At 61.6% G+C, this 23,452-nt stretch overlaps 1 protein-coding gene across 4 annotated transcripts in view; it reads right to left on the reverse strand.

The window, feature by feature from the left end:
* COL5A1 (collagen type V alpha 1 chain) overlaps nt 1–23,452 on the reverse strand; it is a 159,282-nt gene that overhangs the window by 72,922 nt on the left and 62,908 nt on the right. For all 4 annotated transcript variants that reach the window (XR_009503811.1, XR_009503810.1, XM_059925959.1 and 1 more), the window contains exons 5-16: nt 18,076–18,207; nt 16,735–16,872; nt 15,828–16,067; nt 14,671–14,838; nt 14,483–14,536; nt 9,859–9,900; nt 9,604–9,666; nt 3,877–3,951; nt 2,923–3,015; nt 1,371–1,427; nt 466–519; nt 71–124 (exon numbers count right to left, since the gene is read on the reverse strand). Coding sequence is in view for 2 of the 4 variants with exons in the window: in XM_059925959.1 (XP_059781942.1) it covers nt 71–124; nt 466–519; nt 1,371–1,427; nt 2,923–3,015; nt 3,877–3,951; nt 9,604–9,666; nt 9,859–9,900; nt 14,483–14,536; nt 14,671–14,838; nt 15,828–16,067; nt 16,735–16,872; nt 18,076–18,207 (1,170 nt within the window). In the remaining 2 variants the exon portion in view is untranslated. The remainder of the gene's footprint in view (nt 1–70; nt 125–465; nt 520–1,370; nt 1,428–2,922; nt 3,016–3,876; nt 3,952–9,603; nt 9,667–9,858; nt 9,901–14,482; nt 14,537–14,670; nt 14,839–15,827; nt 16,068–16,734; nt 16,873–18,075; nt 18,208–23,452) is intronic.

Consider the following 23,452-nt stretch of genomic DNA (forward strand, 5'->3'; position numbering starts at 1 on the left):
GATCGGGGCAAACGCACCGCAGATTCCCGCCCCATCCATGGCCCAGCCGCTGTCGCTGAGAACTACTCACCCTTCTTCCAGGCTTTCCTGACGGGCCAGGTGGGCCCTGCAAACCCCGGGGACCCTGTCGGGAATCAGAGGACAAAGGTCAGTAGCGTGTCTGTTTTTCAGAGGGAAAAAAGCAAAGCCTGGTCCCCGTGCTCGTCCACCTGGCCCGTGGCTACTGTCCCAGCTGCCAGCACGTGGGCAACGGCAGGACAGGGTGCAGGACCCACTGCCCTGAGTGAGGGCAGGGACCGAAAACAGCCAGCTCGGTCCCCGGCTGCAGACACCACTGCTGTTCCGCATCCAGCTTTGCATCAGGTGATGGCAACTCCCGCTACTTCCTTGACGAAATGCAGCATTGGGGGCACCGCCTTCCGGGGGGCGCCCCTTCAGACAGAGGAAGGTGAGGGGGGTACGTACCTGAGGCCCCATGTCTCCCGGCTCGCCCTTCAGACCTCCACTCCCGGGAGGGCCCTGGGGAGACACGTCTGGTTAGGGGACGCCCGGCAGGTACCGGCTGTAGGGGTGACTGGGGAAGGGCCGGGAAGCAGAAGGGACACGGGACTGGCCCGTGGGCAGGGCTCCCACAGAGTCCGGCCGGCTGCCTTGGACAGAACCCGAGGGACAAGCAGTAACTTCTCCTCGTTTGCATCTCTTCCCAGGTTTGAGGGAAATCCTGGACAGTGGCGCACACGAGGGCCACGAGCTCAGAACACGCTCGCTTCTCTCCGGGGTGGATCTGACCACGGTCTGTCACAGCCCGTAGCCCGGGGCCGTGTGTGGACATCCTCGCCCATTGCAGGGCAAGATCCCCAGATGCTGGGAGGGCACCGACACAGACCTGGGGCCAGGGGCCAAGCCCACCCCACATGGGGAATGGGGATGGGGGCACCGTGCGCTTCAATCCTCCGGCTCCTTGCAAGCTTCAAGGGCCATGCACACCCCCGGGGCCCCCTTCACTGCCCCGAGTGTGCCTGGCTGCCCGAGGCTCGTGCAGCAAGGGCCGGGCAGGGGGCTGGAATCGGGGTCTGCCCCACACTGAGGTGGTCTCGACTATAAAGAGGGATGGCGGCCTCAAAAGAAAGAGGCTTGGAGCCCCCCAGGGTCACGAGGTAAAGTCGTAGCCAGTGCAAGTGTGAGGGCTTCCCAGCCCCCAGGGCACCACAGGCCCCGCCCGCCCAGGCCCCTCCTGCCCCAAGGTCCCAGTGATGTTAAGTGTGCTCTGACCTGGATAAGCTGGGAGCCTGATGGGCTGGTGGTGGGGTGGGGGTGGGGAATGGCACCCCACCCCCCAGGCTCCCCCAGGCTCCCCTATGACTACTTACCATGGGGCCAGGTCTCCCAGTAAGACCCATCGGGCCAGCCGGCCCCCTCAACGCCAGCTGCAAGGGAAAACGGGACACGCTGAGAAATGGCTGGTTTACCTGGTTACCGACAGATGAGACGGGCCAGGTGGGAAGGGGGGAGGAGCCTCTGGGGGAGGAGGTCACATGGACCCCCCAGACCCACTTCCGCCGATCCTCTGGGCTCCCGGCGACAACCACAAACGGAGCGGCAGAGGTGGGGTGGGGGCTGGGTGGGTGTCCACTCCCCACTTTGGGGATGGGCGCTCCACCCACATGGGTGCTCAGAGCCTCTTGCTGACTGCTTCCTTCTCCCCAGCTGGCCTCGCACAGGCAGGGCCTGCCCTCAGCCCTGCGCCCTGCAGAGTAAGCTTGAAAAGCAGCCCCGCTTCCAGGTTGGGTTAGGGTTCCACGAGAGGCACTTCCAGCGACCGGGGAGGTACCGGGGAGCCCTCCTAGGGTGAACTAAGTCATCCCCAGAATGGGCAGCCAGGGAGCCTCAGCCGCCCAGGGCCCCACCTAGATACCTGTCCAGGTGGCTCTACGCCTCCCAGCTGCCACCACACAGCTCAACCTGCTTTCTTAAAGGGCTTCCTCCACGCCACTCTGAGACTGTTTCCCCTGCATGATGCCATTTTAATTTTGGAAGATTTTGTGTTATAAAATCTTCTTGGGAGCCCATCGCCCACTTGACTTCAGTCAAAACACACACAGATTCAAAGGCCAGCCAGGCCGGCCCGCCAATAAATCCGGTGGCAGGTGATGGGGTTTGTTACCCGCTGATTATATCACACGGCAATTTGTTCCATAGCAACGACTCAGTACCCGCCGCCCTGTAATTCATTATCCACCCGTTCTATCATTAGCATCTATCCGCTGCGCCAGAGCTACATAAATATTGCCAAACAAGGGACTACTTAGCAGCTTATTGCAATGCCCCATTACGGGCACTCCACTGAAGGGTCACCCACCCCGCCGGGTGGCATTTGCTCTTATCACAGGCAGTCAGCAACCTGGAGCCTCGTCAATTAAAAACACAATTCACTAATCAGCTCATTTGCCAAGAGCAGAGCAGTAATGGGGCAAGTGCTCCTCGGGACCTCCAGGCTGAGCGAGGGGCTTTGGGGCCCACGGGCTCTCTCCCCAGGGCGTTGGGCTCGGCTCAGCCCATCAGAGGGAGCCCCTTCCAGAGTACATGGGGGGTCTCTCCATCCCCAGAGCCCAGGGGAGGGCAGCAGACGGCTGAAGCTGGGCGCACGGGGTCAGCAGGTGCCAGAGGGGCTCAGCAGCCAAGTCCTCATCCAGGAACCTGGACCCTCGGTGTGGGCAAGGAACCCCTAAGAAACCTCCCCCACCTTTCCTGGTGCTCACCCGGGTCCCCCAAATGCACAGGGATGACTGGAGCCCCGCAGGCTCCTGATTCTCGGGCAAGCACACCCAAGTTGGCCAGAGGCACTTCCCCTCCAAGCTGGGCTCCGAGCCCCATGGGGCCGGGCTCTGACCCCCCAGCCCCCCGGCCCCAGGCACCACTCACCCGGGCCTGCTGGAGGATGGCTTGAGCTTGGGACTCCTGGGCTGAGACCATGGGTCCTTTGGAGCCCGCATCGCCGCCCCCTCCGAACCGGAACTGTAGGTGTAAGACTGGGGTCACCAAAGGCACACCGACGTGGTGCCCACTCTGGACCCCAGGGCTGAGGCGGTGCCCATCGGCCTCTCTGGCAACAGCAGAGTCTTGGAGAGTCTAGATGGGCAGCTTCCAGCCCCAGACCCCGCCTCGGTCACACCACCCGGCTCTGCCAGCACAGAGCTGCTCCAGCCCCACCGGCCAATTTCAGCCCTGGGGCCACCCGGAGAGCCTCCCTGCAGCCAGGAAGCCCTTTCTGGCACCTGCGGCATCTCACCTGAGACCCCACGGCCCCCACTTATTACAAGGAAAAGCCCAGGGCCCAGTGCAAACCCCGCACCGAGGCCCAGCAGGGAGGCGGCAGGTCCACGCAGGGTCTCCCGAGCTGCACCCAGCCTCTCGGACACACGGGCTCACGGAGAAACTGACATGGGCCCAGACCAGCCCTCCACACACTCGTCCTCCCAGCCTGGGCTCCCCGTGAGGACCCGCAAAGTCATGAGCAAGTCAAGTTCAAGGAGGGACCGGCTGGCACGGGGGTCCGAGTGGAGAGGGCAGGTGTGTGGTGACGGAAGCAGACACCACACAGCCTCCCGCAGAGCTGGACTCCGTCCCCTTCGGAGGGGCCAGCCCTGGACGCAGGCAGAGGTGGAGACCTTGACCCCGGTGTCCACCCTGCCATGTCAGCAGAACAGCCCCAAGGAGCCTGTTTCTACAAGACAGTCAGCCCAGGTTGGAGCTAGTCTTTGGCCCGGTGATCGACCCCCTCGGAAACAGCCCAGGGCCCCACTCCCCCGTCGCACCTGGAGCCCCGAGCCCACCCACCCGGCCACCCCCCCCCAGCCCCCAAGTCAGGACACTCACCGGCAGCATGAGCATGGTTCCAGGAGGGCCGGGCAGCCCGTCAGCCCCAGGAAGGCCTGGGCGTCCAGGGGGACCCTGTGGACAGAGGGGCCAGGAGAGTGGGTCAGCGCACGGGGCGGAGCTGGGCTGGGACGGGGTGACGGGGCGGAGTCAGGGCCTGCAGGAAACGCACTGCACAAGCACAGAGCAACGCAGGACCCCAGGAAAGGGATGTGCAGACCCCAAGCCCAGAGGAGGGGGGCTTTGCTGTGGGCTGAGGACAGGGAGGAGGATGGAGGGAGGCCTGAGCGGATCCAGAGGAATCAGAGACAGAAAGGCTGGAGCCTGCCACGGGGGCGGGGGGTGGAGGGCAGAGGCCACACTGTGGGAGGTGGTTGGGGGCAGGGTGCTGGGGCTTCCACGACCCCAGGAACGTCCCTGCCAGGTGTCCCACCTGGGCGGGGCAGCCCAAGGACACCTGCGCTGGCTGCTCAGAGGGCCAGCTCGTCCGTGGTCAGCGAGGGGCCCCTCCCCACGCGCCCTCGGCTCTGCGGGTGGGGCAGAGGCCAGACGGAAAGCGTCCACTTGTCTGGACAGACGTGCGGGACCGGAGTCGCCAGGAGGACAGTGCACGGGACACCAGTGCTCTCAAGCAATTCAAGGCCCCACCTCTGCACAAACATCATACATACCTCCAGCTCATCCTAACAGCACCCCACCCCCCCGCCCCCCGCCGACAGAGTCTCTAATTGATCCTGGCCCAAGTCAGGCTTATGTGAATGTAACACGAATAATACGGCTTATTGACAAAAAAGCGTTTTATCGCTCAGCTTCTCACTAACGCAGGCAGACTCCCAACCAGCTTGCGGGGGACGAGGTCTGTCTGGAGACAGATGAAGCTTAGCTCCCCCTCCTCAATGAAAGAGACCACCATCGGCCCCACTGCGAGGGACGCTGGGTCCAGCCCTCGAACCGAGTGTGCAAACACCACCACGGCACGATGCTCCCAGCTCAGACACAGACTGACTCCCCGGCCCAGAAGACCAAGCACCTGGGGGGTCCATCCCGGAATGACCCAGAAGGGTGTGCACTGCCTGGGCCGGAACTAACACCGTCTTTTCTTCAGTGGTTATGTTTACTCCAGGACCGATCCCCGTTCTTGTGAAATGTGGTATAACACAGATTCACACAAAGGGAAAAGGGAAAGTTCCCTCTCGTTCCTCCAGAAGTAACCAGGGCTAAAATCCTGTACGTGTCCAGAGAGGCCAGAAGCACAGGCACCGAACACCCGATGTGTATCACGTCCGTTAGTCTAGGGGTGCGTGGCCAGGGAGGCGGTTTTCCTCCTTTTTCACGAGGTCATCTTGTCCATATTGTTCTGCAATTGGCCCTTTTCCTCTGCTGCACATCGTGGCCTATTTATGAGCTTGGCCGCATTCATTTTAATGGCCACACACTGCAGACTCATCATTTATTTAATCCGTCCCCCTCTGATGCACGTTTAGGTCATTTCCAGTTTTCATTAGGACACAGGCTGCATGATGCGTCTTCAGGCATCTTTCTTTCCTTCTTTCTTTTTAATTTTTTTCTGGCCACGCTGCGCGGCATGCGGGATTTAGTTCCCCGACCAGGGATCGAACCCGGGCTCGTGGCAGTGAGAGCACGGAGTTCTAACCACTGGACCACCGGGGAATTCCCAGGCATCTTTCTTAGGTAGGTCCTCAGAAGCAGAACTGCTGGGTCAAAGGATTCCCGTTCCCCTTTTTGCTAATGGATACAGCCAAATGGTCCTTGCCTGCCATTTCAGAAAAAAAAAATTCTCAGAAAATAAAACTTGCTTAAAAAAGAAAAATCCAGAACGTGTTTTGCCACCCAGATTTCCTCCTGGAAATCCAATGCTGATAGCAGTTCACAGCTGAGCTTTCTGCTGCTGAGTCGATCCCAAATCAAACCCCCAATTCAAAGCTTAGGGTCCGTGTCTCCCAGGGACAAGATGCCGTCCATGTGGTGTCCACGTGGTGAGCACGTGCCTGTGTGTGTGTGTGTGTGTGTGTGTGTGTGTGTGTGTGTGTGTGTGCGTGTGTAGCACTGGAAACCAGGAAGCATACTGGGGCGGCCCCTCATCCACTGTTTGCACTTTCAAAGACCCTCCTCCTGCTCTTTTTAAGCCATGGAGGGTGAAAATTCAACCTCAGGGGCCCCAAAGCTATTTCACCCTCACACTGGCAGGCTTCAATTACACCCAGCGTGATTCCCAAGAGCGTAAGCATAGGTGGACAAGGAAAATCTGGAAACCCTGTGAGAAAGAGAAGGTTCGCAGGAGAAAACCACCCCGTGAATCCTTCCGACACTTTAAAACCTGATGTCAGTCCCGCGTGTCCCCTCGACCGCACCTGTATTTACCACGGCTTGAAAAAATCGTCAGCCGAGCTTTGCCAAGCACTGAGGTCTGTAACTCAAAGACTTTGTCCCCTGAGCCAAAAGATGGGGCTACATCACAGCCGCCTTCCCACCCTTCAGGACACCGAACGCAGGCTCATGACGCGGCTCACTCTGTCCACGGCCTGCCAGACACGGGGCATGCTCCAGCCACCAGGCTCAAGGCGAAATAAGAAAAGTCACCCGGCCTTTGTGTGTTTTCTGATCAGTGGCCTAAGTTGGTCAGACGGAAATGTTTTAAAGGACTGGCACCGCAGGGCTGGTCACACGTAGACCAGCTAAAGAAACAAGGCACCCCTTCCACGTATAACAGAGGGTTTTCCTGAGGCCGTCCTGGCATCATTCTGGCACGGAGATGAGGGGACAGAGAGCTCAGACCCTTTGAAAGTGGCTGTAGACTCAGGCCCCAGGCTGAACCCAGGAGCCCGGGGTTCAGCACCAGCTGCAAAGCCGAGCTGCTTCTCATAATAAAAGCAGCAGGGTTGGGGAGGGAGCTGCAAAGACCAGGGGAGTCTTTATGCTGAGATATTTTTGCTTCCGCTCTTAGAAAGACCCAGAAAAGGAGAGGAACACGCACCAATCCTCAGATCCTCAATATCAGTGGGGTTTTTTTTTTTCAGGCCAGCTCCTGTGCAATTACAGCTTGGGAGAGGCCAGAGAAGTTCTTAGGGGTCAGCTCCTGCTCTAGATCTGAAAACTACAGATCTACTACATCTGGCTACACCTGCGGCCGGTGCCAGAGCCCTGGGGGAAGCTGGCACCATGCATGCTCCCATCCTACCAGGAGCCTCAGCTGGCCCTGCAGCAGGAGGGGGCCGGGAAGTCCCAGCGGAGCTCACTGAGGTCTTCTGAGCCCGGGAAGCCCGACAGGCCTGGAGGGAGGCACTGAGGTGTTTCTATCGATACTTTCAGCCTTGTCCCAGCTCAAAAGGTCCCCCCCATGTGCTCCCTAATATGAAAAAGGGTCTTTCTGGCCTCTAGGGGGTTCAAGAGGTTAACAAGACGACTCAGGTGGTCCCGGCTCAATCCTAGTGATGCCTCATTGATAGCACCGGAGGGGGGATGACCAGGTCACAGAGAGGACGTGGCCCCAACACACCCAGGGAAGGCCCGTGTTACCGTGGCTTGTGGCCAGGACATCACAGGGATACCTGGCTGTGTGGAACAGGTGAGTAACCAGGTGTCCCAGGTTGGATGTCCCCATGAAAGATGTCCTGGGCACACAGGGGAACTGGAAGGCGGAGCCGCCTGTCCTGCCCCCAGAAGGCAGGAGATGGTCGGACAACCTTGCCTTGCGGGCATCGGTGGTCACTCACCATGGCCTCTGCGAAGCTAAAAGCTTCCTATGGGCCTCAGTGGACTCTGCCTCTCAGCCAAGTTGCAGGGACCCAGCCTGTGTCCATTCCCCTGGCCCTGAGTGTAAATCCAGCCAGCCGGGGGGGGGCAGGTGGTGACATAGCTGGGCATCGTCCCAGCTGGCCCTGGGGAGCAATGCAGGCACCTGTGAATCACGCTTTCCGTGCGTGTAACGGGGGTTCTTACAAGCCTTTTAAAAGACAGTAAAGACCCTCAAGCAAAATCCCGAAAGGATGCCCAACCCTTGAAACCTAAAGAGGTGGGGGGGAGGGGTTGAGGTCTCAACAACTGGGAGAAGGGGCTGGAGAAGCTGTGCCCATGGCAGCGTCATTACCGGGCTGAGTGGACATGATATAGGGTCATTGACCCTGCTGCTCTCTGGCCCCGAGGGTATCAAGTGCATCCCAATTCTGCAGGGAGGGAGGCACCCCCACAGGAAAGGGGGCGACCTTCCCTACGTCTAAGACAGAAGATGTGTGCTATGGCCGGCCGTCCTCTCTCACTGACATCTGGACTCAGTCACACCCCTGGGTCCATCTGAGGACGGCTCTGTGGGGGGACACGGCTGTCACCCCCCCCCCCATCCACTCCCAGACCTTTGGAGTGAGCTGGGTTAGAGACTGCAGCCCCTGGGGCAGAGCTCGACTGGTGTGGGTTCAGGGGTGGGCAGAGGACGGGCCCCTCACTTGCTTGTCTAGAATTTCAACTGTGGCAGAGGCAGGAGTGGCATGGGAAGTATGGGAAGGCCAAGCATGTCACAGGCCAGCCACGGAGCAAGGCCCACCTACTCTGCCCCCAAAGCCACTGGCCACAGGGAAGCAACATGGCGGAGAATCCTGTTTGGTGCCAGTCTGATCCGGCTGCCCTCAGAGGTCACGCGGCCGCCTGCTTTGTCTGCGGGCATCACCTCACATCACCCTGATCATCACCCCAAAGCCCCCAGCACCTGACAGCCAAACACCCCCTGGAAGCAGACCCCAGCCGCCTTTCCTCAGGACCAGACCCAGGCACTGTCCACCCCAAAACCGTGAGGTCTTTGCTCTGGGCAGTGTGCCAGACGCTGGGGATAAAGGTTTGTTAGGATGCACACATGCCCCCAGTGTCTCTCATCTACAACTACACCCAATTATAGCTCTCAGTCTGACTGTGCTCACATCGATATTCATTAGACCAGCAGGAAAAACAAAAAGAAAAGAAAGTCAAGCTGGACGAGAACCCACAGGGCTGCAGTACCCCCAAACGCCCACTAGGAGTCGGAACGAAATTGCCGCGAACTGGGCTCAGCCTGCATCTCTCCGGCAGCCACCCAGGGCGACCCGGGGATGGTCCCTTTGACCAGTGTGACCCCCAGATGTGTCCCTTTGCCCAGGGAGACCCCAGGATGGTCCCTTTGACCAGGGCGACCCCAGGATGTGTCCCTTTGGTCAGCGTAACCCCAGGATGGTCCCTTTGGCTAGGGTGACCCCAAGATGGTCTCTCTGACCCAGAGCAAGTTTTCTGTGTCTGTTGCTAGATTTCCAACAAGGAAGCTGGAGCGAGGGGGTCTTAAGGCCAATGAAGTTCTCGTATTGAGGGAGGATAATTTGGATCCTGTGGGATGCCCAGGCAGCACCAGAGCTCTTTGGCCACTGCAGCTGTTGTTATTGCTACCCTAATGCAGGGCCGCCACCGTGAGCTGGCCCCTGGAACCCGCCGGGGGACCCACAGCCAGGCTGAGGCTCACTTTTGCAGGGGTCTCCTGCCTCCGGCTCAGGGCCAGGCAACAGTCGGCCCCCTAAACATCTGAAGAGAGTGGACGCACTAAGGGGTGGCGTGAGATGCGGGGGGCGGGGCAATTTGGGGAAGGACGTCAGTGTACTGCGGTCACCCACACAGGTGAGGTCAAGGTTGCTCCGCGAGCAGGGAGGACGAGGCCACAGAGCCCGTGATCCGAGGGGACTGAGCCGCCCTTACCCTTTCTCCAGGGTCACCCACTTGGCCAGTGGGACCCATCGTTCCTGGAGGTCCTGGGAGACCCTAGAATTAAAAATAAAATCAGGCAGAGTTAAAGATGCAGCCACAGGGCGGTTCCCGCCTGGCCAGGAGAGGGTTCGAGAAAGTGCCGGTCCCAGGGCGTTTACCCTTCTTTTCCATCTGGGAGCTTTAAGGGGTCTCCCTCCACCCCCGAGCGCCTCCCACAAGTCACGGGAAATAAAATGGGACACTCACCGCGGGGCCTTCGGGGCCGGGAGGCCCCTCCAGGAGCATGCCCTGGAAGAGACAAGGAGAGCGTCTGAGACCCCAGGACCCCTTCCCTCCATCCCCAGACCCCGAGTGGGCCCGGCCCCTAGCAGACCCCCGCCCTGAGGAAGCCCTCCATGCTGGGTGGACCAGAGGAGCACAGTCTCGGGCCTCTGGGTCTGCACCCTCCGTCCTGGGAGGGGTCCCCAGCCTCTGGAATGGGGGCCACGGTGACCATCCTTTGAGCGTCTCCAGGGGAGCCACAAGCCAGACAGCAACCAACAGCGTTCCCTCAAGAACAGCTTCCAGAGGAGAGAGGGGGGCCAGGACTCCCCGGCCACGCCTCTGGCCCTCCTGTGCCCAGGGGGCAGTGCCCAGGCAGGCCCTGGTGACGGCGGCCTGAGGGAGCAGCGGACCCCAGGACCAGGGCCCAGTGAGGGTGGAGAGACGACCACCCGGTGGATTCAGGGGGGACAAGAGGAAAGGGCGCCGCAGGCTGAGGTCCCCGCCTAGAGAACCTTTAGGCCCAACTGCTCAGACAAGCCATGCTGGGGTCTCCAGCCCCCTCCTCCCTCCACATGGGAAACACAGCCAAGTCCACTGGACACTCAGCTGCCCTCCTCTTCTAGCCCCTCACCCGGCGGAGCCGAGGTCCATGCTGCCTCTGGCCCCCAGGCCTCACTGTCTTTCCCCCTAGATGGGGACAAGGCCTCCTGCCCCCTGTCAGCCTGGGCCCTGGAGTCGGCATGGGCAGCGGAGGGGAGAGCAGGTTTCAGGTCCCTGCGGACAGAGCTCCCGGCCCGGGGGCTCCGGCTCTCGGGCCTCGGCTTCAGCCACCTTCCCAGCGCGGGCCTCCTCTCCATGCCCGTCCGGTCAACACCAAGGTCAGGCAGGCCCCAGCGTCCTCTGTGTTCCATGCCCACTTCGGGGGTCAGAGGCAACGCGTGGCCTTCCAGGGAGGGAAGGACCTCTGGCCCCTGCAAGGGTCTGCATGCTGAGAACACCGTGGTGGATCGTTTCTGGGGGTCCTGGGACCCAGTGGGTTCTGTCCGGCCCGGCTGGGCAGGCTTCAGCCTCACGCGGGGCGCCTCGCTGCCGTGGACCCCTCCTCCCCGTGAATCCCTGTGACGGCCGAGACAGCGGTGAGAGGGCTGGACACACTTGGCCCCCAGTGGCAGACCTGCCTCCTGTTTCCCCGGAACAGAGCAGGCTCGGGCTGCTTCTCAACGCTGCTGTGCCCTGGGCCTTTCTTTGAAAGTGAACAGTCCTCTGGTGAAACCCGGAATTGCCTCCTAGGAGTAAGAGGGTGTGCCCAGGACAGGCACCAGGTCAGCACAGGCATCGGACACCCCCCAGTGCGGGGCACCCAGGCCAGGGGCTGCAGGTCCCCTCCAAGCCCCTCACCCTCCCCACCGGGGCTGCCCAGTCGCTGGGAGGATGCACCCGGTGTTTACACAGATGTGCACTCAGGGAGACGTGTGTACACGAGATGCGCACAGAGAGTTCATCCAAATGACGTCATCGGTCCCACTCTCCTGTTTCCTCCTCTGACAAAGGCAGCTGAGGAGAATCAGAACTGAGCGAGGGTCAAGAGAGAAACCCCTGGCTGTCGTGGACCCTGCAGGACTGCAGCTGTCTTCCCGGACACACGACCGCTGCTCTCAGGGAGTGGGGGCCACGGTGCGTGGGCTCTCACGGGAGGATCATCCCAGGTCGGCCCGGGAAGGACCGGAGGCCGCTGGATGGATGAGCTCAGTGGAGGGGTGCCGGCGCTTTCCCAGGTACAGTGAAGGGATGGACCCCTGGCCACCACCCCAACGAGAAGTGCTCCCAAGACATGGGAAGCCAGGGCCTTCCTTCACTGGCCCCGCTCCACACCCCACCAGGGTGGAAGGTCTCAGCCTCAGCTGAGAACTCGAAACAATCCTTCACGGGGGCCCATTCATAGGCTACATAGCACAGACCAAGAAAACCTTCCTTAAGCCACAGTGGAAGGCAGACATGCCTGTTACGGGCCTTCACCAGATGATACAGGACGTTGAATCTGGAGATGCCTGGTCCCTGAGGTCCCAGGGCAGCCAGGAGCACCAGATCTGTTGACCTGAATCCGCTCGGCTGAGGGACTCCTGTCCTGTCAAGAAGCCACTGGTGCTGCTGACCCCCGACAGAGGGTACCAGATCTGAGTGGGAAATAGCCCCCGTGTCCCTGGGATGGATGGATGGATGGAAAGAGAAGGAGCCGGTTCCCAGAGCCCCAAGCACACTGAGCCACGCTCCCCAGGAGGAGGTTGCCGGGGCAGGCTGGGGAGAGCAAACAGCCACCCAGCCTTCACGGGCCGTGACGCCTGCGCGGCCGAGGCAAGACCACGTCGGCGGTCGTCCAGGACTCGGCCATCTGTTTATAGGGAGCTAAGGCTCTGAGGACATCTGGTGATGCTCCAGGTTGAGAATTTCCAACGGTTTCCATGATGTCTCCAGGGAGACCGGCCTCGGCCCCTCGGACACTCCGAACAGGCTGGGGGCTGGGCGGGAGCGAACGCTGGGGCCAGAGGGGAGGGCGTCCTTCCCTAACTGCATCCAGATGGCTCACTTCTCCCCGAACAAAGATGAAATGCACTTTCTGGAGACATGCTATTTGTGCTGGACCGCTTCTATTTTCTCAGCCTGCTCCCCCGGCCCACCCTCGCCGCTGGAGCCTGGTGGAGCCTGGCAATGGGACACCTCATCCACTCTCACCCGCCTCCACCTGGACCTGGGATGCTACGGCTCTCACACAGGGGCAGCCTGGTCTGGGGGACGTGTGAACAGGAAGCTCGTCCTGACCGAGGTGCCGGCCAGGCCGTCCCAGAGCCAGGACCAAACCCAGGGCTCCACAGAGCCTGGCCCCCGCCTGCCCGAGGGTTCCACTCTTCCCAGGCAAGATGCCCCTTTCACCAAGCGATGGGGACACCACGGAAGGCACCCGAGGCAGCGGCAAGTCCACCGGGGACCAAGGCCATCTGGACTGTGGTCTGCACACAGCTGGACCACAGGGAAGTCACGCGGGGTGCGGTCCACCTTCTGACACAGCCCCTCAAGGACTGGAGCGGGTCCCCGGAAGCCCCGTGTCTGGAGGTGGCACCACTGGCCGCACTGCTCTTCCCCGAGGGTCGCCTTCCTCCCTGAGTCTGGACGTGGTGTGAGGATTTTACATGTCATCGAGCAAGGGGCCACCTGGTGCTGGTGTCCCCCTTCGGCCCCTCTGCCCACTTCCTCTGCATCCCCATCCTTCGGCCCCAGACAAGCCCTGACTCCCTTGGACCCTTGGGGAGCACCGGAAAAGGAATGTTCTCAGCCCGAGAGCAGGATGTGTGTGCCCAGTGGTCACAGCCCAGTGGGAGCGGATGCGCCCGTCCCTGGGACAGGCGTGGGGGGCGGGGCAGGGAGCACAGAGCAGGACAGTCATCTAGTGCCCCCGGTCCTGATGCCCCAGCCACGGGCTTCAGGTGCCTCTAAGGGGGATGAGGTTCCAGAAGAACCCTCCCAGTCCCACGGGAGGATGGGGGTCACCTCGGTTCTCCGTCCCAGAAGCCCCAAGACCGGAAGCGCCCTGGAGCCTCCAGGTCGGGCAACCAAGTCCTGGCAGTAGAGAAAGCTGGAGCCTGGCCCCAGCCTCATGACCCGTCGAGTGCAGGACGCTGGTCTCCTCCCTCTGGCTCTTGGAGGACGTGGCAGGGGTGGACCTTGGCAGCCAGCCCCTCCCCACTCTTAGAGCTGCTTCCCAGCCCCTGATGCCATGCCCACCACGTGCAGCTGCAGGGCACCCCTCCCCTACCTGGCTGATCACCTGGCACCTCACCCGCCCCGGCTCAGGGCCTGGACCTCGGCAGCCCAAAGGCCACAGGGTGGACCCTGGTGCTCCCGGCCAGGCACGGCTCCCTGAGGGCAGAGGACACGCCAACACAGAGTGGGGCCCCCGCCAACACCCACCGACCCACGAGGTGCACGTGGGACCTCTTGCCTATGATCCCAAGGTTAAGACGTTCTCAACAGTCATTTTGTTTAACTCGCCCCCAGCCTGGCGCGGTGCAGTCTCACTCAGTGGGAGCTTCGGTGCAGAGCTGTTTCATTAAATCCCCTCGGCGTGGCTGACGACCAGGCTTCCCTGTTTCACCAGCTGCAGCCACCTGGCTGCACGGCCCGCGCGGAGAGCTGGGTCCGTGGCTAACGCTCCCGGCCCCAGACCGGCCGCTCCTGGCCCACACTCAGCCTGCTAAGCCCCTCTGCCCTCCAGGGGAGCGCCCTCCTTCCCAGAAGCCGAGTCCTTTTATCAAGGAGAAATCGACACACCGTGGTGTGCCCGGATCTTAAGCGTGCGGCACAACGGGTCCTGACCCATTCGAATCCCGGGTAGCCACAACCTCATTCGAGGTCCAGAACCTTACCCCTGCCCAGGCGCTTTTCGAAGCAGCGTGTGGCATCCACGAGGTCACGTAGCTCCTCGTGGTAAGCCCCAGGCATAGAGGCGCAGGGGTCCCGCAGGTCCAGCCACGTCCTACCTAACCCGCCACGTGCCCCAAGCTTCGACCCACCACCCCGCCGGTTTCGGGGAGACAATAAGAACGTGTCTTACTGGTTCGATGATGGCAGGTTCTCCCTTTTGACCTTTCTCGCCCCGTGGTCCGATCTGGGGTTTGTAAGATGCAGAGGGAGGAGAGGGAGAACAGGAAGAAGGTACAGATTACACCAAATCCATCCGGCTGATGAAGCAGGGGCCCCCCCCCCCAAGGGCCCGGGGAGGCACCCTCCGTAGCCACTCACCCCTTCGTAGCTGGTGCCCTGGTTGGCGGGCATGCCCGGCCCGATCTCCGACGGGGGGGCGGTGGGGTCGTAGTAGGGGTCGTAGTAGTTCTCGTCCAGGTTCTTGATGGTTTCTTCTGTGAACTCTCCCTCCAAGTCGTCCATCCCCTCCTCCGGAGGCGGATCCGGCTGAGAGGGAAGGCGGCAGGGGTCACCCAGAGGAAGCCAGGACACGTAACGGACACGCACAGGCCCCCAGCCCCGGGACTCCAAGCACCGTGGCATCCGAGGTCACAGAACACGGGTGGCCTGGGGTTTCACTTGTTGGGAGTCATCGTCTCCCTCTCACGACGGGGAAACTCACCCCAAAGCCCCCAAGACCCCGTGGCAAATCAGGGCTGCAGAAGGACGGGCACACAGCACCAGGCTGCACCATGTACTTGGGGAACCTGGGGCCGCCAGGCCCAGGGTCTCGGGGTAACATGCCCCTAATCCCATGCCCGCTGCCAGAGGGGTCTGGACCCATCAGAACCCCGTGTGTGTGCTCTGTGGCCGTCAAGAATTCAGCATCACATGACGGTTGTTTTTAAGCATTCCCTATGGGCTGAGCTCAACTCCTCTCCAATCCGAAGATGTGGCAACAACCTCAAGAGGCGGGCAACACTGGTGCCAGGTTGTAAATGAGACCACTGATTTTGAGACAGGGGATATCACTTTCCAAGGTCACTGGCAGAGATTTCAAGTCCGGTCTGCGTGATGGGAAAGCCCATGGTCCTACCCGGCCTCACGTCTGGTCTGCTTGTCCAGACCCCCAGCTCATATACCTGTCTGGCCTGCCCCCACCCGGGCCACAGACAGGAACGCTGCCTGTAAACACGCATGTCCTCTTCCATCTCCACCGAACCCCAAGAGACCTGGAGGGCGGGGCTCATTCCACCCATTTTGCCGATGAAAAACTGACAACGCTGAGATCCACCCAGCAAGTCGGTGACTGCAAACTCAGCGGGCATCCTCGGCGATCATTTAAAACGGCCTGGCTGCAAAGGGCGGCAGGGCCAGGTGTGGTGGGCAGGGGGAGGACAGCTGCCCCAGGACAGCAAGGCGAGGAGTAGAGAAGGAAGAGCCCGGGGTCCGGCCCCCTCCCCCGGACCAAGCCCACTCGCCGGGAAGGCAATTACGTTAGAGGCATTGGCGGTGAGGACCGTGCTGGTGGGAACTTCGGCCCGGGCGCCCCGGTCGGGGTTCTCGTCAGGGTTCTCGATGCCTTCGCCGTAGTTGAGGTCCTCGTAAGGGGGTGGGGTGTAGTAGTCCTCGCTGGGCACGTAGTCGTAGTCACTGATGCCGGGGTCCTCCTCCTTCCCGGCCCCCTCGCTGGTGTCGGGCACCGGAGGGGCTTCCGTGGGGGGCTGGGTCAGCTCCTGGGAGCCGGACAGAGACACGCAGGGTTAGGGGGGCGGCCGGCGCAGCGAGGACCGGGTCAGGGGTTTCCTCTGCGGCGTGAGAGGGAGGCTGACCCATCGGCCAACCGGCCCCTGTGGATCGGGGCACCGGGGCCCCCTCGGAAAGGGGGCAACAGCCCAGCCCGGGGAAGTGCTATGCACGACGAAACCCCGCAATCACACGCTTGGACAGAGTGAACTATATCTCAAATTTCTTTTAAAAAGTAAGAGAACAGGGAATTCCCTGGCGGTCCAGTGGTCAGGACTCCACGTTCTCACTGCCGAGGGCCTGGGTTCAGTCCCTGGTTGGGGAACTAAGATCCCGCAAGCCACATGGCAACCAAAACAAAAAAAGTAAGAGAACATTCCAGACTCTTAGAGCCATACGGGCCAGTGTCCCGGCCACCCGTTGGGGAGGGGACTGGATTCCATCACAGGGGTGTCCCCCGCACCACAGAAAGCCCTCTGCCCCACACTCCCCGTGAGGACAAAGCACATACGGTCCCTGGTCCCCCATTTCCCTGCCAAGCTCCCGCCCACCGGCCCTGCTCTCCACGCATCTCCAAACGGCCCCCATGCTCGCCACGCCCCCCCCCCCCCCCCCGCCAACCACGGCCTCCAGGGCCCAGCAGCCACCCGGCCAGACCTCGGCCACCTCCGTGGTCTCTCGAGCAGCTTCCACTGGTGTCTTGGTGGGGGTGGGCTCCTTGCCCGCGTCGTCCGTGTCCTCGTAGTAGGGGTACTCGTAGTAATAGGCGTCTCCTTCACCCTCTCCTTCCGGGTACTGAGAGCAAACAGGGCCACATGAGGAGGGCGTGGGCCCCCCACCCCGAGATGCCAGCCTGCCATCTCCCTCCCTCGTGGGTTCAACTGGGAAGATCGGACCTCAAAAAGTCGTGCCCAGCTCCAGGCACCAACCCCGTGGGCCCTGAAAGGAGTCCTCCCCCTCCATCCCCTGGGAGAGCAGAGCCAGCCCCATGAGGAGTCCAGGGAAGGAAACGGGGACCCCCGGTGGCCTTCAAAGAGAGATGAGCCCTAAAAGGTCCAAATGTTCTGACCCTTTGGCACCCGAGGGCCAGGACAACCAGCCAAACCAAGGGCCCTCCCCGACCTTCACCGAAGGCCCAGGCCTCACGGGAGGGACTTTACAGCGACAGAGATGGTCTCACCCTCAGACCCATTTCTGTATCGGGCATGGGGAGGGGGAGGCGTGGCCAGGAGGCCTCGGCTGCAGGAACCCAGCTGGGAGCACCGTCCACCCTGTTCTCAGGGTGTGAAAGACATGCCTAGCCCTGGACCCCACAGCTTCATGGGGTCCCCCACCTCCTTCTCTTCTGACTGCTCGTGAAAGAAGGGAAGCTCAGAGAAAAAGAGCAAGATTGAATTTTACTTAAAAGAAACAGGAGTCCAATCTGCGCAGGGGCTGGGAGAGGATTTTCATTTGGAAAGGGTACAAAGAATTGCAAATCAAATTAACCGAGGTGCTGCTGGGGCGTGAGGGCGGGTGGATGGGAAAGGTTGACCCACAGACACACGGGTCACGGTCAGAGGACAGAGGCATTGGACATGCTCCTGAAACTCTCGGGCCGAGGCTGCCCCTCAGAGTCGCTGCCGCCCTAGGGGTCAGAGGACCATCGTTCTGCTCCGACAGCCCTGAGCCCCTCCTATCTGGCAAGCTCCAGACACCCCGCAGGGGGCACCTGTGGCGTTTCTGCTCACAGCACCCCACCCAGGTGTTGATCCAGAGGGCGCACGGCTCTCTTCACCCAGAAACTTGCGTGAAAGATTCTTTACCAACATCCGTTTTGACTCAATTGCTTTGGGAGCACAGAACCCTTCGTAAAGTGAGTCAGGAGTCCACCTTGCCCCGGGGATCAAATATAGTCTCACCCAGTGGGTTTACTTAAAACGGGAGTCCCACAGCTTCTGTGTCCCTCCACGCCCACCACCCCCAGACGGCCTGCCCGCGGCTCCCACCAGGACTCACATATTCATCTGGATTGGGGTCCTGAGACTGGGGCTTGTCAGGGACCGCAGTGTCACAGTCAGGGCTGTAGTGCTCGCAGTAATCGTAAGCTGCCCGGTGGTCCGAGACGAAGAGCAGCTGCTGGATGTCTCCCTGGAAAAGGACGAAAGCCCTGAACAGGCAGCACAGACGGCAACCACATGGGGACCCAGGAGAATTGCCTGACGCCTGAGAGCTTGTCCTCAGGGCCAGACCTCCTCTGGGGGAGCTGCCACCTCCAAGAGCCATTCAAGCGACCCGGCCACCCACGCACCCATCTATTGACCCATCCATCCATCCTTCCATCCATCCGTCCACCCAGCCATCCACCCACCCATCCATCCATCCATCCACCCAGCCATCCACCCATCCACCCAGCCATCCATCCATCCACCCATCCACCCAGCCATCCACCCAGCCATCCACCCATCCACCCATCAATCTGACCATCGATCCATCCATCCACCCACCCATCCATCCACCCAGCCACCCATCCATCCAGCCATCCACCCACCCATCCACCTACCCACTCACCCATACACTCATCCACCCACCCACCCATCCATCCACCCATCCATCCATCCATCCATCCACCCATCCATCCATCCACCCATCCAACCATCCATCCATCCACCCATCCATCCATCCATCCATCCACCCACCCATCCATCCATCCACCCATCCACCCATCCACCCATCCACCCATCCACCCACCCATCCACCCATCCACCCATCCACCCATCCACCCACCCACCCATCCATCCATCCACCCACCCATCCATCCATCCATCCATCCACCCATCCATCCATCCATCCACCCATCCATCCATCCATCCATCCATCCACCCATCCACCCATCCACCCATCCACCCATCCACCCATCCACCCACCCATCCACCCATCCACCCATCCATCCACCCATCCATCCATCCATCCATCCACCCATCCATCCATCCATCCATCCACCCATCCATCCATCCATCCATCCATCCATGCATGGATCATCCATCCTTCTCTCCATCCACCCATCCACTCATTCAATAGCCATTATTGAGCACCTACTAAGTGCAAGCTACTGCATCACACATGGCGGATGCACCCACGGCCCAGAACCACTGCCTAGTGGTGCCCACACCCTTCCTAACACCTTGGGCTTGCCCTGTGCCCCACGGATAAGACCCCAGACTGTGTATTCATCAGATTTTCACCGATTCCTCCACCAGCCCCACTGCCCCTTTCTGGCCAGAAGCCTGAGGCTGCCCCTGCTCCTCAGCCTCTGCTCTGCCGCGATCCAGCAAAAGGCACGCACCACTCCCGAAGGGCAGGGCCACGGGCGGCGCAAGAACACGGTGCCCACCTGCACACGTCAGAACCACAGGCCCGGGCAAGGAAGCCGCACCCTCCCTGCCAGTCATTTGGGGAAGGTGCGTGAGGCCCTTCTCTGTGCCAGACCCCAGGAAGAGAGAGAGACGGCCCCCCAGGCAGGGGCCAGATGTGGCCTCTCATCGCCGGACCATGGCAGGGCTGGGGTGATGTGTCACCCAAAGTCACTAAGCGTGGGTCCACGGATGGCCTCTGGGATCTGTGAAGCAAGGTGCTGGCCGTGTGCACAGCTCTGGGGACAGGACCCTCGCCCTCCTTGGCTTCCCAAAGGCTCTACGGGTAACCTGACCTAGAGATGGCGTGACAGTCCTGGAGCCCAGCAAAGGCCCATTCCTACCCGATCCCTGAGGCACAGTTCCAAATACGCGGCCTCCCAACCCAGGTTTGAGACCGCCCCGTGACGAGCGAGGACTCGGAACTACCCCCGACAGCCCGTCTCCACGCAGGGGGCTCGGAGGAGTGGAGCATGGCCCTCCCACCCCGACGTCCAGCTCTGTCTCCGGCACACAGATGGACCCTCACCGTCAGCGTCTCCGACCGCAGCCTGGCCGCAGTCCCCCGGGGCTCAGTCTGCAGCCCCTCTGCCTTCCTGCCACTGGGAGGAGTGGGCGTGCAGGGTGGGCAGCCTGCAGCTGCCACAGCCCTGGGCCCGTAACAGCAAGTGGGGCTGTCATGGGGGCGGAGCAGGAGAGGGGCGCCACCCGCCCACACCTCAGCACTCCCCGCCCAGCGCCCACCCCCTCTCTCAGCCACCCCCTCTCCCTCCCTTTGGACGTCAGAGGCCCCTGGCCCACGTTTTAAACTCTCCAGCAGACAGGAACCATACGACAGGCACAGTGAATCAAAACCACACATTCTTATTAAACAACATGACTTCTAGTTCAAATTTCATCCAATTCAAATAAAGTACTTCTCCCTGTGACTGGCAGCTCGATATCTGAATATATGTTCTCCAAATGCAGTTACTGGAAAAAAGAATAGGCTCGGGGCATTTGGGGGGCAGCTGTGACCCCGGGCGGGGGGGGGGGCGCCCCTCGAAGAAGCAGCCAGCACACTCGTCATGGCGGTCCGGCGTAGGGCCTGCCTCCCTGGAAAGTCCAGGTCCCCGGGGGGCGGGCGCAGCCGGTGCATCTCTGTGTCCCTGTATCACAAGGTGTCCGGCCCAGCGCCAGGCCTCGCAGGCCCCGCACAGGGCGATGAGCAAGGCCAAGGGCGCGGGCATCCGCTCCCACGAACAGGCCCAGCCGGAGCGGAGGTGCCTCCCACCACTCAGCCCAGGCTCTGGAACGTGCCTGCTGACCCGGCCCCCGGCCAGGCCTGGTTCCCCGCCTGCCCACCCAGGCCCCAGATTGCAGCAGTGACCACGTGATCAGTCGAGGGCCCTGCCGGCAGAAAGCCCCCTTCATTTCCGGCACCCACCCTCCCCTGCAAACGCCCGTACATGTTGAAAATCATTTTTCCCGCCAAATCCTCAAGTGGGTTTTCACACCAAAAAACATGCCTGTTTGTTCTGTGGGCGTGTCCCTCAGAAGGCAGGGGTCTACTGTCCCCCACCCACTATGGAGAAGGGGAAACTGAGGCATGGGTGCGAAGCACCCCAGAAGCTCTGCACCCGGATCCTCATCCAGAGCTCCCTCCAGCCCACCCCCTACCTCTTCCTGCAACAGGGAGGGAGCAAACATCCCTGGGCACCCCATCAGGGGCAGGAGCTTTGGGGCAGGACCCTGGGGTGACAGATGTGGCACTGGCTCTACCTCTAGGCTCCCAGACGGAGCAGGTGGTTCCCCTGCCCCCAAACCACCCAGCGGTGCCACCTCCCGAGGGCAGGGCAGCGTGGGGAGGGGGGTGTCAGGGTGCTGCCCCCAGCCCCCCGCAGCAGACCCCACTGAGGACCGGGAGGAGGAGCTGGGACTCAGGGAACAGCTGCCAAACCCACCTTGCACAAGCCAAGGAAACCCCTCCCTGGCCTCACGGGAAACACCAGGTCTGCACAAAGCTAGGGAGGACCTCGGCCCCCCTCGGGGGTTCTGACCGCTCTCACCTGGGGCGGCTGGTCAACGGTTCTGACCAGAGGCAGGATGGTTCCTGGACCCCAAAGCACCGATGGGGTGCTGGGGGCACAGGCAGCCCTTGGGGTGCCACGGGGACGCTGGGCGGCCCTGGATGAGGTGTCCTGGGGGCACCACACTCAAGCATGCCCTGAAAGCCATGACCTTAACACCCCATAAATACCCTGAGGCATCCAGGGCAGAGGGAAGTCCTGTCTCCCCCCTGCCCCACACCCAGCGGGGGCTCCTGAGGAACCCGGGCCCCTCAGACCCTCTGCCCTCAAGGGCTCGGGGGCAGGGCCTGGGACTTGGGATCCTTAAGGCTCTGGTCACTGCGAGGGGCAGCCAGGCCCGAGAGCGGCCCCTTCAGTCTTCAGACAAGCTCTGATCTTACACTTGTGTCAAAGGCTGCCACCACCCCGCACCCCGAGAGTACCCCTCCTTCCGTCCCCAGTGAGGCCTCAGGAACTCCTCTGCCCCTTCTGGAGCATCCGATCAGAGCCAACCAATTTCTCTCTGCAGCAAGGGGGCATGTGGGCGACTGTCCTGGTGGCCGGCGACCCCAGACAGGACGCAGCCCCTGGGCTCCCCATTTAGCCAAAGGAAATCTGGGGCTCCCCTGCCCTCCTCCACCCTCGGGTGGTCCAGGAGGAGGGCTCTGGCAGAAGTTTGGAAAATCAAAATAGGCCCTGCCATCGAGAGAGGCTGGAAGCCAGAAGTGCAATTATTCGAGCTTGCGCTTTAGGTTGGGGACACTGAACACCTCGCATGCCCCTGCCAGAGACCTCATCTCCCGCTGTGCTCTGTCTTGTTGAGACCAGAGGCAACTCAGAATCCTTCTCAACACAGGGCTTCCGGCAGCACCATCCAGCGACTTGGAGACGTCGTGCCCCCTGGGTGCCCGCCCCCTGGCTGCCCTAAGCGGGTGCTCGTTGCCCTTCAGACATGCAACGAATGATCACAGCTTGATGACTGTGTTTTGAGAGCATTTTCACGATGCCTCGTGGGATGGGAAACCAAGCTCCAAACTCCAGACCCAGAGGCCCATCACGGAGCCCCTGCCCTGGCAGAGCCTTCCCAGCGGCTGCCGGGGGGAGATGCCGGAGCCCAGCGAGCATCAGCCGGCTGGCCCCCGCTCGCCGTGCCGGCCCTCGCCGACCTCTTGGGACGTCCTGCCTCCTGCCTCCCTGCCCCGCGCAGGTCCCTCGGGACATGGGGACCTGGAGCTTGGCCTGGCCAGGGCTTCTCAAAAGGGGTTCCATGGAGGGGCCTGGGGTCCTAGCAGGTTTTACACATCAGGCTGCCCCAGAGGAATGTTAGTTAAGAAAGGGTTTACAGGTTTCCTTAGAAAGTCAAAATCCCCAGTGTAGTAAAACTGTCTCATTTTACAGATGGAATCTGACGTCAGCGGGGGTGGGTCCCGCCAGACTCAACAGCAGATCAGCCCCAAGGGCTCCGAGTCCGGGGAACTGTGACGCCATGGCGGGGGTCCAAAGTGTGCCTGGCCACTGCTGGGCGTCCCCCATGCATCTCTCCTGAGCCCCACTGCAATCGCCACTTTACAGATGGGGAAACGGAGGCCGTGGGGTGGAAGAACTTTCCAGAACCAGGAAGGTCCCGCCGTGTATCTCCTCACCCGCCAGCATCTGTGTTGTCTTACACTCGACCAGGGCCTTGGCCCCCTCATCCATGATGCAGCGAGCGCTCACCCAGGGTCCCCACGGTGGGCCTCCTGGCTCCCACGGACGACAGGACCCACGATTCACATACGGCCCAGCCCAGAGCGGGCAGCAGACCTACGGAGGGCGCTGGGGGGACACCCGGCGGCTGGGGCTCCGTCTCCTCCTTGAGCAGCAGCCCAGGGCCCGGGGCTGCACGCACCCACCCCGCCCCACCTGCCACCCGACGGGATGGCTTTCCGGGTGCCC

Source organism: Balaenoptera ricei, chromosome 6 (assembly GCF_028023285.1).
Source record: "Balaenoptera ricei isolate mBalRic1 chromosome 6, mBalRic1.hap2, whole genome shotgun sequence".
NCBI lineage: Eukaryota > Metazoa > Chordata > Mammalia > Artiodactyla > Balaenopteridae > Balaenoptera > Balaenoptera ricei.